Source organism: Anneissia japonica, unplaced genomic scaffold (assembly GCF_011630105.1).
Source record: "Anneissia japonica isolate Jap-2015-1 unplaced genomic scaffold, ASM1163010v1 scaffold287834_len5846547_cov211, whole genome shotgun sequence".
NCBI lineage: Eukaryota > Metazoa > Echinodermata > Crinoidea > Comatulida > Comatulidae > Anneissia > Anneissia japonica.
In genome coordinates, this window is record NW_022704992.1 from 5,755,224 (window position 1) to 5,769,086 (window position 13,863).

The 13,863-nt window shown below is 34.6% G+C and overlaps 2 protein-coding genes across 2 annotated transcripts in view; both read left to right on the forward strand.

Annotated features, from left to right (window-relative positions):
- The window catches only part of LOC117104905 (neurobeachin-like protein 1), a 56,260-nt gene extending 48,082 nt beyond the window's left edge, over positions 1–8,178 (forward strand). Inside the window, exons 43-51 of the mRNA XM_033245816.1 lie at positions 309–523; positions 889–981; positions 1,322–1,431; positions 1,789–1,961; positions 2,984–3,078; positions 3,763–3,879; positions 3,990–4,154; positions 4,741–4,889; positions 5,152–8,178. Of these exons, the coding sequence (XP_033101707.1) occupies positions 309–523; positions 889–981; positions 1,322–1,431; positions 1,789–1,961; positions 2,984–3,078; positions 3,763–3,879; positions 3,990–4,154; positions 4,741–4,889; positions 5,152–5,308 (1,274 nt within the window). The 3' untranslated portion in view covers positions 5,309–8,178. The remainder of the gene's footprint in view (positions 1–308; positions 524–888; positions 982–1,321; positions 1,432–1,788; positions 1,962–2,983; positions 3,079–3,762; positions 3,880–3,989; positions 4,155–4,740; positions 4,890–5,151) is intronic.
- Positions 8,179–12,954: 4,776 nt separating this feature from the next.
- LOC117105006 (carnitine O-palmitoyltransferase 1, liver isoform-like) overlaps positions 12,955–13,863 on the forward strand; it is a 29,538-nt gene continuing 28,629 nt past the window's right edge. Inside the window, exon 1 of the mRNA XM_033245987.1 lies at positions 12,955–13,233. Within this exon, the coding sequence (XP_033101878.1) occupies positions 13,173–13,233 (61 nt within the window). The 5' untranslated portion in view covers positions 12,955–13,172. The remainder of the gene's footprint in view (positions 13,234–13,863) is intronic.

The following is a 13,863-nucleotide window of genomic DNA, read 5'->3' on the forward strand; positions in this document are numbered from 1 at the left end:
GTGCACATGAGCCAGATGTATACACTGGATCTCCATTTTAAATCTTTATTCATGATGACTTGGTTCTACCAACTGAACCATGGGCTAGGAGTGGCAAGAATGTTAAGACTGTAGCTAGTGGTACCCCTGCCTTACCGCTCAGCCACTTGACTCGCCCAAAATGGGTAAGGCTTAATTTAATCACCTAGAGGTCTTGGGAGTGGAGTTACGAGAACAAATCCTGCCAAACCTGGAATTTGACAGTCATCCAACCATTTAAAAAAAATCTATCTTGCTAACATTTGTTTTCTAAATACTTGCATTTACAGGCGCCGTGGACCTGGATGCCATAGACAATCAATTTGACCGGCTAGCATTAGAAGGTATGATCAAGAACTTTGGACAGACCCCATGCCAGCTCTTGCGTGAACCTCATCCACCTCGATTTTCTGCAGAAGAAGCTATAAAGAAGACATTCAAAACTCAGCAAGCTGTTCTCAATCTTTTCAATAATCTTAGTGAATTGAAGGCTTTCTTTGTTGAGGTAAACATGATCATTACTACATACTGTAAAGCTACACTCTAACAGCCAATAAAATTTCAGTTAAGTTGTGATGTCACAAGTTGACTAGTGATGTCACAAGTTGACTGCATATAAATTATATAAAGTTAAGGTCATGGTTACTAAGTCAAAGTTTATGATTTAAGAAAACAGCTGAAATGTTTAGAATTGTGTGATATATCAGGTATATAATCTTTATGGTAATTTTTATATATTTTATGTGAATGCCCTTCAGAAGTTTAGTTTTTCACTTATGTAAAATACTTGTGAAAAAGGTAGTGTATCAGAAATCTTTATCCTATTAATTTTTCCAAGTTATTGTCTTATTTTTTCCTTTCTTGTGGCAGGCATCTGCAACAGATAGTGAGCCACTGGTGTATGTGAACGTGCCAAGAAGTCAAGCTAGATCCTTCATCCATCATGGCATGCCTGATAACATTGTAAGTACAAATTCAAGATACTCATTTCAACTTTTTTAGTCTTCACTATTTTAAAGTCAAGGGCGGGTTGGGTGGCTGAGCGGTGAGGTAGTCACAGCTCATGCCCATACGCAATTCAGCACAATTACGCTGCGAGTTGTTGGTTATTCTCTTACCCTTACCTTTCCTAATGTCAAATTTTTAGTGTTGTCTTCTGTATAATTTTTTTTTATCATTGATTTTGTATATTATATATTATATTAATATATTAGTATATTATAAACTTGTATTTTTGACATTCTGTTTTTTTTTTTAATAAAATAAATCTAACCATTTAATTGTGGATTTTTTTCAACTTCAGATAACAGTCAGTGAGCGTGGAATTATGGGAGTGCATGGCTGGCTACCGTATGACAAATATGTTGCATATTTCTTTACATTTGATCGAGATCCTTCACTTCTAAATGCCAGGTAAGCTAGATTTAATATTTGATAACAATCAAATATATTTAAGTTTCTTTTTGTTCAAAATGAACATTAAATCTTTCTGTTGAAACCAAAAATTTACATTCTTAAGGCTTGTATGTTTCAGAAAAAATTAAAGACATGTCTGTTTTACTATTGTCACATTCCCCCTCATGGTTGTTCCACTATTGTTACAATCCCCCTCTGTGAAGAATGTTGAACTGCCTCAAGGCTTTGTACATAAGGCTCTGTAAACCAAATTTTGCATACATTTGGCATTCTATGTTTATAAAAAAAAAAAAATACAAATATTTTTTGTAAACTAACCTTTAATGTAAAGCCAAATTTTTAATTTGTTTTTAGGACAAGAAAGATGGTTGGTGGTCCATTTTCTCCTGGATTTAAGATTTCTTCATCGCTGTTTGTCACTAGTCATGATTCCAAGCTCCTGTTCACTGGTGGGCATTGGGACAGTAGCCTACGGGCAGTCAGTGTGTCTAAAGGCAAATTGGTGACACATGTCATACGGCATATAGGTATGTTACAAATACATTGGTTCTCCTGAGTATTGCATTCTGAATGTGTTGTGGGTTAGCTCCCTCACAGTGCTAGTAATTAGTCTAAAGCTTGGTTTCCATCAAATCGCTACAAAGTCGCAAAAGCATTTTCACTGGAATCGTTGCACTGCATAGCTGTCCCAGATGCAATCGGTAACGCACCCTGATTGAACTGACCAATTAGCATCGCCAAAGGAGTCGGCGATAGTGTGTAGCGATTTTCCTGGAAACCAGGATTACGGGGACTATTCCATTTATTTCTTGAACTTCAGTTGATAGAAAATCAACATACAGTAGTATGTCAAAGGTGAAGCATTATTGACAACTACTTCCACTTTCTATTTATTTAATATATGAGTGGTCCATCCAGTCATCCAGTAAAATTGATAATTTGCGACCTTTGATATGTTAAGCAGTAAGGCAGGGACGGCACAACCTACAGCATTAGCATCAATGCTGGTTTGAGAGCCTCCTTGCTCATGGTGTTGTTTGCTAGAACCAAGTCTTCTGCTATAAGGACTCAAAACTGTAGGCAGAGTTCACTTTAGTTTTGGTCATTGTTGGAGGATTCAACTGACTGACCATCTTTCTACCTTAGCTATATTACTCAATGACCATGCCAGGGGTCCCAAATCAGGATAGGTGCTTGCACTCCTGAGAGAAAGCCAACATCCCCCATCTACTGTAAATTGCATGGTATTATCTATTGTCTCCCAGAAATTTGCCTTAGAGACCCAGGCCCTCCCATCCAGCTGTGCTGATTGCCAATAAAGATGATTAAGGATAAGAAAATAAAATTAGTTGTGTTAAGAAAGCTTATTTAACCAGATCTCCTGAAAGTTGTTTCTTTCAACAACTTGGGACCCATGCCACTCTTGCATGCAATTCAGCAAAATGGCGCCACAAGTTACAGCTTGAATTGAATTATGTTTACCCCAACTTTTTATTTTTTCTGCTGATGATCATCATATTTTATATCTGTTGCTTCTTTTGATTGACAGATATTGTCACCTGCCTAGCTTTGGATCACTGTGGTACACACCTGATTACAGGATCACGTGACACAACCTGCATGATTTGGGAGGTCACATATCAGGTCAGATAACAACCATTCATTTAACATGGATAGTTGCTATAGTGCTTCGTTACATTTACATAGCATAATGAAAAATAAAATGTAAAATAGCCAAAGTGTTTGTCTATGTACTCTATTCTGTAAAACATTCCTTGAAGCTGGTTGTCTTTGGAATCAGCCATTTCTGACCAACAGTCTTCAAATTTAGTTTCAAACTTATTTAGGAACTTTTAATTTTTTTATTGGTCATTATTGAATTTCTGTAATTATTTTACTTTCTTTGTGACCATACCAACCAGCAATAAATTGCAAGTAACAGGATGGATTAACTAGAAGATTTAACCTTCAGTTGAGTAATAAACAAGTACATCTATGTATATTTCCTCTACCTGTAATCTACCTGTAAAAGGTGGCCACACCCATGGGCTTGACTTTCAGCCCCAGCCTTGTTGCACTCATTTTATATTATTATTATTTTGAGTTTATGCCAAATCTTAAACCCATAAAAGATGGGCACACCCATGGGTTACACTCCAGATAAAGTCTTCTACCCATAAAAAATGGTTACACCCATGGCTAGACTCTATCCCAAAAGTTAATATCACCCTTCTGAAATGATCGGTTTATTTCAACATTTTTTTTTTTTTTTTTTTTTTTAAATTCGTTTTTTTTTTCTGTCTCTTTTTTTTTTTTTTCGTTTGATAGGGAAACATGGCAAGTGGACTCAACAGCAAGCCATTGCAAGTTCTGTATGGTCATGACGACGAGATTACTCACGTAGCTATTAGCACTGAGCTGGACATGGCAGTATCAGCAGCCAAGGTAGAATTTATTTAGTTTTCATTGTATAAATAAACTACTTGAAATCAACTGCATAGACTATTTCAGGTTGTCTCTTTATGATGGACTTATTGTGGTATACTTAACTACAGGATGGTATTGTGATTATCCACACGGTGCGCAAAGGTCATTACATTCGCACGCTGCAGCCTCAGTGTAAGGAAGGACTCGGCCTGTACATCCCAAGGCTTGCCATCTCGGACGAGGGTCACATCGTACTCCATTGCCAGCAGATAAAAGGAAACAAACCAGTTACGGTAAAATAAACTAATTATGTTACTTTGACTTGGATATAATAATTTGACAAAGTAAATGTTTTCTGTTTATATTTATTACAAATGAACAAAATAAACAAAATTAAAACTGTGATGATTAAAATGAAAACTAGATAGAGCTTTTCGATTGGTGATTGTAACATTTTATCTAAAATTAAAACACACAGTGACAGTGCCAGAGATTTCCTGACAAGGGGTCCAGTGTCCCCGACAAAAGGTCCAAAGTCCCTGACATGAGGACCACACCCACCTCAGCACCAGGCAAGATTGGAGCAAATTTTAAGAATATATACAGTACCAGATACCTAGAAATAGGACTCTCACACTTTAAAAAAGCTTTTTCCAAGCAGGTGTTCCTCGATGACATTACTGGCTTCTTTCACTTCGGGGTCCAGGTTTCCCCAACGGGGGTCCATTACCCCCTGGACCGTTCCCCGAATGCTACAGCTGCATTCAAAACTAATGAATGGATGGCACTTTATTCAAAATTTCTACGACTAAGCTCCACATCTAAATGTGAGAATAATTATTCTAATCATTAATTTTCTTACTCGGTTTTTCTTTGTAGGAATTATCTAGCTTGCATGTGTATTCAATAAATGGAAGGCATCTCTGGAGTCAAGAAGCTGTTGGCAACATCACAGACATGAAGATTCACAGCAAATACCTCCTGACTGGTGATCAGAAAGGAGTCTTCAAAATTTGGGATGTATATCGGTAAAAGCTTCTGCACTATTATTGCTAATATGCTGTAAATTTCATTGTCTACATTGAATCTCAGTTAAAGGTTTTATTTAATGGTTGATACACTCACACTTAACACAGAATAAGCAATTTTTTTTTTTTTTTTTATAATTCTTTATTAGTCCTAATTCAAATTGTAAATTTGACACATTACTCAACATAGTACTTACCCCAACACAGCTTATAGACGTGTACAACAATACAAGATTAAAACTTTTGCTTTCTTCTATTTCAGCTTGAAGGTGCTTGCATCCATTCCTTTGAACGTACCAATCCAGTGTCTCTCACTGGCTCCAAAGAACAGCCACATTTTTGTTGGCCTACGTGATGGCAAGCTCATCATTCTTGGTGTCTCCAATCCCAATGAGCCAAAGAAACCTACTAAGTCTTGACCAAGTTTTACAGATCTACTTTTACTTAAAATGGTGTATTAATAAATAGATCATTCATTAAATGCCAAAGAACCCTGCTAGCGGTGGCGGATCCTGGGATTGCAAAAAAAAGGTGCTAGTCTCCCTGGCAGGAGCCAAAATATTACTAAAAATTAAAGTCATTTATATAAGAGATTAAAATGGCTAGAGGTCTAAAGCTTTAACCCCTGGAACAAAATAGTTCCCCACAGGCTTCCTCTCTTGACTGGTTCTCTTCCCACCCCCCTCCCCACACTCTTTTTCTTTACTTTCTTGATTGCCATTTGCACCACCCTGAGAAAAAAATGTTGGGTCCGCCACTAACCAGATACAGACATGGTGTCCACAATGAATAGTAGGATGCTATATTTAGACATAATACGCACAATGTCAGCTACACTGGACAAAATCTTCGTGAAGTTAGTGGTCAATGAACCAAAGGATGAAATTAAAAATTTAATTAGCTGGATACATGTTTATACATATTAGCAACATTTTACACAGATATAATATTAGTAATATTTTATTGAATCATGACTGATTGATGACCAGGACAAACAACATTAAACATTTCACAATATATAGTTTTAATTCTGTACCTTGAATATAAATGCTGGTATTGACAGGAAACGAATATATATTTTTTCATTGATCAAATGTAGATTTTTGTAACGCAACAGAGGCTTTATTAACAAATTATGAGCAATTTATTTTTTGTGTATTTTGATGAATGTGTTTCTACTTAAAAAGTAAAAAGTAAAAGTTTGAATTGACAATCTTTTTTTTTCAAAAAAAAAAACCCTTTTTGTTTACCACAAATTTTTGGGTGACAATTCATAAAGATTTCTTGTGTATATATATTGTTTATATTCTTTCACTGTCTATTATATTAGTTTCTAACACCTGGTTTCCTTAAAATTGCTACACTTTCGCTGCAGTGTTTTGAGTGCAGTTGTACTGAGTAGCAGTCCCTGATGCAATCGAAAAGGCTCGCAATTTGACCGATAAATAGCGATTGTATGGAAACAAGCTTAACTAAACAGTGACATACATGGCAACTTAATTAACATAGGCTACCGTACAAACAGATGATTTACTGATGTTTTCATCACAAAATGCGACATATTGTTGATGACATCATATGAGGAAATGATCAAAGTATGTCAATTTTTTTTTTTTTTCGTTTTCGTCACAAGTTTTTGAAATACTTTGATACTAATATTTTATGATAGTATGCTTTTAAATCAATTTTTTAACTATGAAAGTAGGGGGTACAGTGCTGGAAGAAGTAACTTCTGGGAGAGTCTGTAAAATGGGCTTTCTTAAACCTTCCAATATTATTTTACTGCACATGACACGATACCCATTGGCACTGAGGGAGATTCTTGCTTGCTTGCAGTAGTGCGGGTGCCATCCTAATTTTTTTTTTTTTTTTTTGGTTTTGGGACCAGTGGTGGCTTCTTCAGAAATTTGAGGACAAGTGGTCCGACATGTCCGACAGAAGGATCCAAACCAAGGGGCGACTAGAGCTTCTGGATCCCAGTCCTTTTATTTTAGACCTTTGAGGCTCATTTTTCTCAAAGCCACATTTTCTTATACTTATACCCTCAATTTTTGGTTCTATGGTGAGACTTCTTACATATGAGAAGACTCCACACATAACTGAATGATCGTCAGTTTGGATTGACATTTATACTTCGTGCAAATAATTTTACCTTAAGAAACATAAGGTCAAATTAAGACTGCTCTTTTGTGTTGCAGCTAAAACCTAAACTACAAATGTTTCTTTAGCATGCAGGCATGTAGTAAATTGGTGTTTTGGAAACGATTTTTTTTATCTCTATTACCATCACCAAAAAAAAAAAATTTGTTAATAGAAACATTTTTACTATTTTTTTGCAGTAGAAACAGGCCCTTTGATAATGATGATTTTTGCATAAAAAATCATTGTAAAAATTCAAATAATTGATAATAATATCAAACATATAAATGATAAAATATTAATTTCATGAAATACTATTATTAATCTATTAACAACATGAGAACGTGTCTGTTATGTATGTCATTGTGTAGCCATGGTGCTGTTATATACAGTAGCTTATTATCACAGTTGTACTACATAATTTTATAGTGTTATATGTAAGAACATCACAAATATACAATGAATTTGATTTATTTGAGCAATAAATTTTTGCATGATAACCAATATATTTTCAATATATGTTTATATACTTTATTTTTATTAATCCCATTCTGTCTTTGAGTTTTTATGTTCAATGCAATTGAAATTTACTACGTAGAAAAAAAAGAGAAAGCAACGATTTTGATTTTGTGGCAATGAAATTTGTAATTCAACAAACACATGTTATATTGTGATGAGGAAAAAAATCTATTGAAAAGACAGAAATATAAAGAGTATGCACTTTCATTAAAAGATCGATTGATTAACTAAAGGTAATTTTAACTGCCATATTCCATTAAATTTTTATTAATCTTTTAATCTTTATTAATTTATTGAGGAAGATTATTATATTAGATTAAGTTATTTCCAAGTAATCTATTCATTTAAATTTCATTAAGAAATATAAAGAGTATTAAGAAATACTCACATATTAAGAAATTATATATACGTGGACTGGATTAGTTTTTCAAATATTGTTTAATGTAATGTGTTTATGTTGCTTAAGTTCATTTATTGTGTTTCTGTTTTGAATTTATAATTGCAATTTTAGACAAAAAATATAAAGGACAGATTGAATAATTAGTCTCACCAATGTGCAATGATAAATGCCTATATTTGTTACTAATGAGGAGAATATTATGTGAATAAATATCTAATTCTAGAAAACTGATTATTATGCTGTTGTGTTTTGTTAGTGTATTTCGTGAATACTTACCTGGATAATGAACCGATATATGCCAATTTCCTCTTAGCAACTTACCTCGAACATTATGGTCTCTTCCGACCCAGGCATATAAAGCAAAAATGCATAATGTAACAGGCCTCAATTTCCCTTTCGCTGTGAGCGAACATACGCATTGAGAGCTAGCTTGAAATTTAGCTTGTGTGTTCTTCAACGTTTTGTGTTTCCACAAATTCTGTTAGTTATTGTGGAACTAGAGTGTGCGATTACATCCACTTACTATTATTTGATTAGAGACCCTAAATATCTATGCGAGTCCTTCGGATCCGTTCAGCGAAAATTTTTCAAACAACACGTCGTTTAGAATATTTGAAGGAAAACTGGGTTAACTTTCGTGGCCGGGAATAAATACTAAACAAAGTGGAACCCTGGGTTCTTAATTAATTTGTTTGAAGGGCCAAATTATTTTTAGAGTTGATCGCATAGTCCAAAGATAATCTCCAGTCAGTTGAGAGCAGTTGTTATAGGACCTGGGTGAAAATCTTTCCGCTAAAATTGCCCTAAGTGGCACACAGTCATGACTTGCGATATTTGTAGGGCAATCGAAAAGTAGTTTTATGAGCACTGTTCCTTGGTTCACTAACTTTTTATTACCATGCAAAATTAAGTAGGAATATTTCAGTGGTGGTGGATCCAGGAATTCGAAATAGAGGGTGGGGGTGGGGGTTCATGGAGGACTTTCACAAATAGAGGATCCACCCACCTCAGCCCCACCATCATTGGGACCCTTGAATCCGCCATTGGTTATTGGCGATAAAACCTATAATAGACGTATTGCAAAATACCCCTAAGTTTGCTTGTGTTTATTGCTATGATTTAACAATGGGCATCTTATACAATGAGTCTCAAATCATGCATCAGGCTCTGCAATCATTACAATTTTAACATCCTATGATAATGTTTTTACTTCCTCTGAGCTGTATGTCAGAAGTAGACGAGCTAGTAAGAATACCAATCTTGGGAGTTTTTATAGTTCTGTTTGTAGGGTTTAATTTTAGGTCTCAGTTGGGTAACCCCTACATTTCCGCATTTTCGCTTTTTTTTTTAAATTTTGCTTGTTTGAAGCACACAGTTAAGAATAGGACCACGGAAACCACCCGGTGATCGATTTTTGGCGTTATTTATTCAAATTATGGCTTATATTATCTTGCTCATTTTCAAACCATCCCTGCCCAGGGTTGCATTTTTGTCTTTAAAGAAAATGTATTCCTCATACTTTTAATAGGCCTATGTTTTTATTTCTTATTATTTTGTTTTTTTCTCACGGACCAAATTAAGTTGCCTAGCGGGCCAAATTTGGCCTGCGCGCCGCCTATTATGATCCAGGGTTGTATCAACAAAATCAGAAGTCTTTTAAAAATAATACACACCTTTTCGAGATACCATTATATTTTATTAGCCATACCATTATTTAACCATACCAATTTTCTTATATTGACAAGAACTAGGTGATTTGCCATTCCCACATTCTTAGTGGTCATTAAACAATCGGAGTAGGCCTAAGACGTAAAAGATGAATTTGCTGAGTTGTACACAAAACACTTAATGCCCCTGGGAACCAACTGAAATCGTATAAAAGACTACTTGTCTCACAAATAACGTAGCACACTCTTGTCCCTGTCTCTTATACACATCTAGATGTGTATAAGAGACAGCTATATATATTAACTTTAAAATTAATTATTATTAGCATAATAATTGTATTGAGTACTTGTTATTATTAATAAAGTAAATCGTATTCTTCATAAATATTAATCATTATTTATTATTATATTATTACCAATTATTATCCATTATTAGGCCATCTGTGGGCTTCTTGTCGTTCCAGAGGGGTCCTGGGTCTCTTCCACCTTCTTTCTTCCTGTCACCTTTCCAGCGGTAGCGCCCTCTGGAGTTCCCAAATTGATTCGTCGCCCAAAACAACATCATTCATAAATCGTTCGTACTGCTGTACTACTACTACTAGGCTACTACTACTGGTACTGCTTTACGGCTTGTATTTTGCTGATTTTCCCAGGGTAAGATGTATTTTTATTCGCCCTTTTAAAAATGCTAATGATTGTTTTTGGTAACAAATTTCGATAAGGTATATTAAAACATTAAACCATTGATTTAAAACTTACTGAAGAAGGCGTTGGCACGAAGTAGGCTAGGCCTAGACATTACATAGGCCTCCCTAGCTAGGCATAGATAGGTATGGTGGTGCCCGCCCCAGGCACTCTGCTGATGGAGCTGCGTAGTTAACCCAGGAACATGGAAGGACAACTCTTTATTTATTGCCTAGGCCAGGCTGCCAGGTAGTTGATAGGCTAGGCCCTACTAGCCTAGTACTGTAAACTACTATTTAATTAATTTTTAACTAGGCCTATGTGTAAAATTTAGGCTGTTTTTCACTTAGGCCCTAGGCGAATTAATTTGTGCGAATCGAAAATGTCGGTTTGCTGAGCTGTGGTTTGTTGTGTTGTGCGCACTTTGTTTCTTTTGCTCATTATGAGTTGCTGATGTTGTTACAAACATGTTTCAAACTGTGCGCTCAGTATGCAAACTGCGCAAGTTTTCTTTTAGCATTTATCGTAAATTGTTTCAATTTATTTATTGATATTGATATTAACTTATTAAAATTATGATCCAACATAATGTATTTTTTGTGAGATATGTCTACGGCAATTCTGATGTTTTTAGCGATCGGAAAATTTTCAGTGATAAAAGATAAGCCTAGGATAGGCAATGTGTGTGTGGGACAGGGTCGGTCGCTATTAAATTATTAAAGGATTTACCAAGTCTACTAAAATAAATATTAATAATTACTATTTAGATGGGAAGCTCAAGCAAGTTGTCAGTAGTTTTTAATTTATCAGTTCATTTACTTGTATATTAAAAATACATAGTTACTTATTCAAAAGCCTAACAAAATAAGGGATCGTTCAGTTTTTGAGTGAAAAAGGGAGTGATCACTTGAGTTTCTCAGATTGTATACTAATTTGTGACTTTCTTTGGGCAGCCAGGTTTGGAATGATAGATGGTGAGCAAGTTTCTGTGCAAATTTAGTAGATAAGCTTTCTCTACGTTCAAATAATCTGTCTATTGTGCACGAGCTACCCCTCAACAGTTTGCAGATTATCCACGCATTTTAAAACTCTGCAACAATCTCCTTGCACAGTTTGAAAATTTTTTTGTATAAAGTATAAAAAAAAAAATAGGTAACATTCAATTTTTTTGAGGGACAGCAAAAATCGTGGATGATCTACCTTCTTTTTTCAAATTTTGTGGTCAGTTTATTGATGGTTTAATAATATTGTTCTTGCTGGAAGGAAGTAAAATCCATCTTTTTTGTGCCTTGGTTTTTTATTTTATTAAGACAACAGCTGATATTATATTTCATGGCTGATATTAACACTCATGAAATTCGGTCTTTAATGAATGATTATAAAGTTGACAAAATACACAAATAGGTAATTTTACAGTAGGCCTATTCATCTTTTCATCTTTGACAGTAAACAAGGTTGGGAGAGTTTTAGCATGGAGCGGTTAGCAATTATAGAAATGCAATCTTCAGTACAGCCTGTGAACTTGTCTAGTTACAAAGCTTAACCTACTTTTTCTGGTGTGTAAAACTAATGATGACTGACCTGGTTTATCATCCAGTCCTCAATATTTTTCACTATTCTTAAAATATTTCCTTAAATCTGAAAATCTATAAAGTTATATACTTATCATTAAAAGTAAATTATAAATTTTAATACTATATATTATATTATAGAAACAACAATAAATGTATATTACAGTAGGTCTGTGTCTAGGAAATTATACAAATTGTTGCAGCAGAATACATGTGTAGCAAAGTAAACAAACAGTTATATTTCAAAGTTCAGGAAGGTATTCACGCTCTAGTGAAAACAATTAAATTCATTCATGCCCACGGCCATATGTCTGTTCAACAGTTCATAGATAAAGGTACCTTAACCAAACATCTACTTCCTAATCCAACTCTGCTTTATCTGAACTTAATACTATATCTTACCTATTAATAATATTAATAATAATACAGTACAGTGGGGTATTTTGGATGGCGAATTGGGCAGGACAAATGAACAAAAAGGTGCGTCTAAATAAGTGTGTACTGGTTGTCGAGCACTTTTGTGTTTTTTACCACACAAAAGGTCTGTAACAACAACAGCTCATATTTTAACATGCTTTTTTGTTTTCACGAACCGACCCAATCTACTTTTTTTTGTGATGGGAGCAACAAAATGTACACCAGCAAAGAAAGTGTACCAATATGAGTGCTTGCCATTAGTGGGAAATGCGAAATATTATATTTGTAGTATGCTTCTGTCAGTGGAACTTATCCTAGGGAAATTCTCCTTTCAGTGGGCCTCATGGGGTTGGTTGCCCTGTCAGTGAGTGGGAAATGCTCCTGTTTGTTTGAAATGGTCCTACTGTATTCTTGATATGGGGTGCTTCTATGGGAAATGTTCCTGTCACTGGAAGTGTTGTTATTATGGAATGCTTGAACTGTCGGATACAGTTTATGTCAATGGCGAATCAATGGATCACTGCATTTGCTATGTTTGACTGTACTGTAATAATACCTGTATATAAACTGAATATGCTGGTAGTCATAGTCCAACTAAACCCAGGTCTACAGTATGTTCAACTGACAAACACCAAGTGCTTCCAACTATGGAAACTTGTGAATATGCTATAGTGCAGCATAATAATAATAATGATGGTACCAGTTAATTGAGTAATAATACAGCTGAAAGTAAGCTAACGTTAGCAACATTCCAATAAACTGGACGTCAGTGTAAAGTAGCATTATATACAAGGGCTTTGCCATCTAACTGATTGGTAGTGAGCAGTGAAGTAGATAGATTACTGTCCATTATATTCCATATCCTGGTATTTTAAATAATTTAACAATGGTTGGATGGAAGAGTTTCTGTCAGAAGAAAATGTCTACTCTTGGCAAGAATGTCAAAGGTAAGTTTTTGTTTTATAATTGTTTTATTTTTGTAAATAAGTAGTGTTAAAATGATTGAACTCATGGAATACAACACTACTATGTCTTTACCATTAAAGTGTTTACATTATGGCTGGTCAGTTTTTCATAGACTACACAATACAAGGAAGTACATTATTATAGACAGTACTGTATAGTATAGGTTTAAAGAAGGCCTGTCTATTGAATTAGTGTATTTTGTTGGCAAAATTCCAATGTGCATCATTGTAAACATACTGTAGACCATGAAGTAAACAGTAGCAAAAGTGTATATTTTCTTATCAACAATGAAGACTTTCATGTTTGATCAAAAACTCAGTAAAATTATTAACTTAAGGCCCATAAAATTGTTAAGTTATTAAAGTTTTATTTTTGACATTGAATACTTTTAAATAGTAATAGATTCAAATATTGATTTACAAAGTTGGCAACTCTTCAAGAAGATAAAAGTTTAGCCTCCATCATTCAATTCAAATGACATACAGTAATTACAAATAGAGGATTGTGATTGGTTTGTGGGTTATCATAAATGCTATACCCCATGAAGTACTCTATTGGAACAAAAGTTGTATGATGTGGTTATCTATTAAGTTTACGTCAAAGTCAAATGA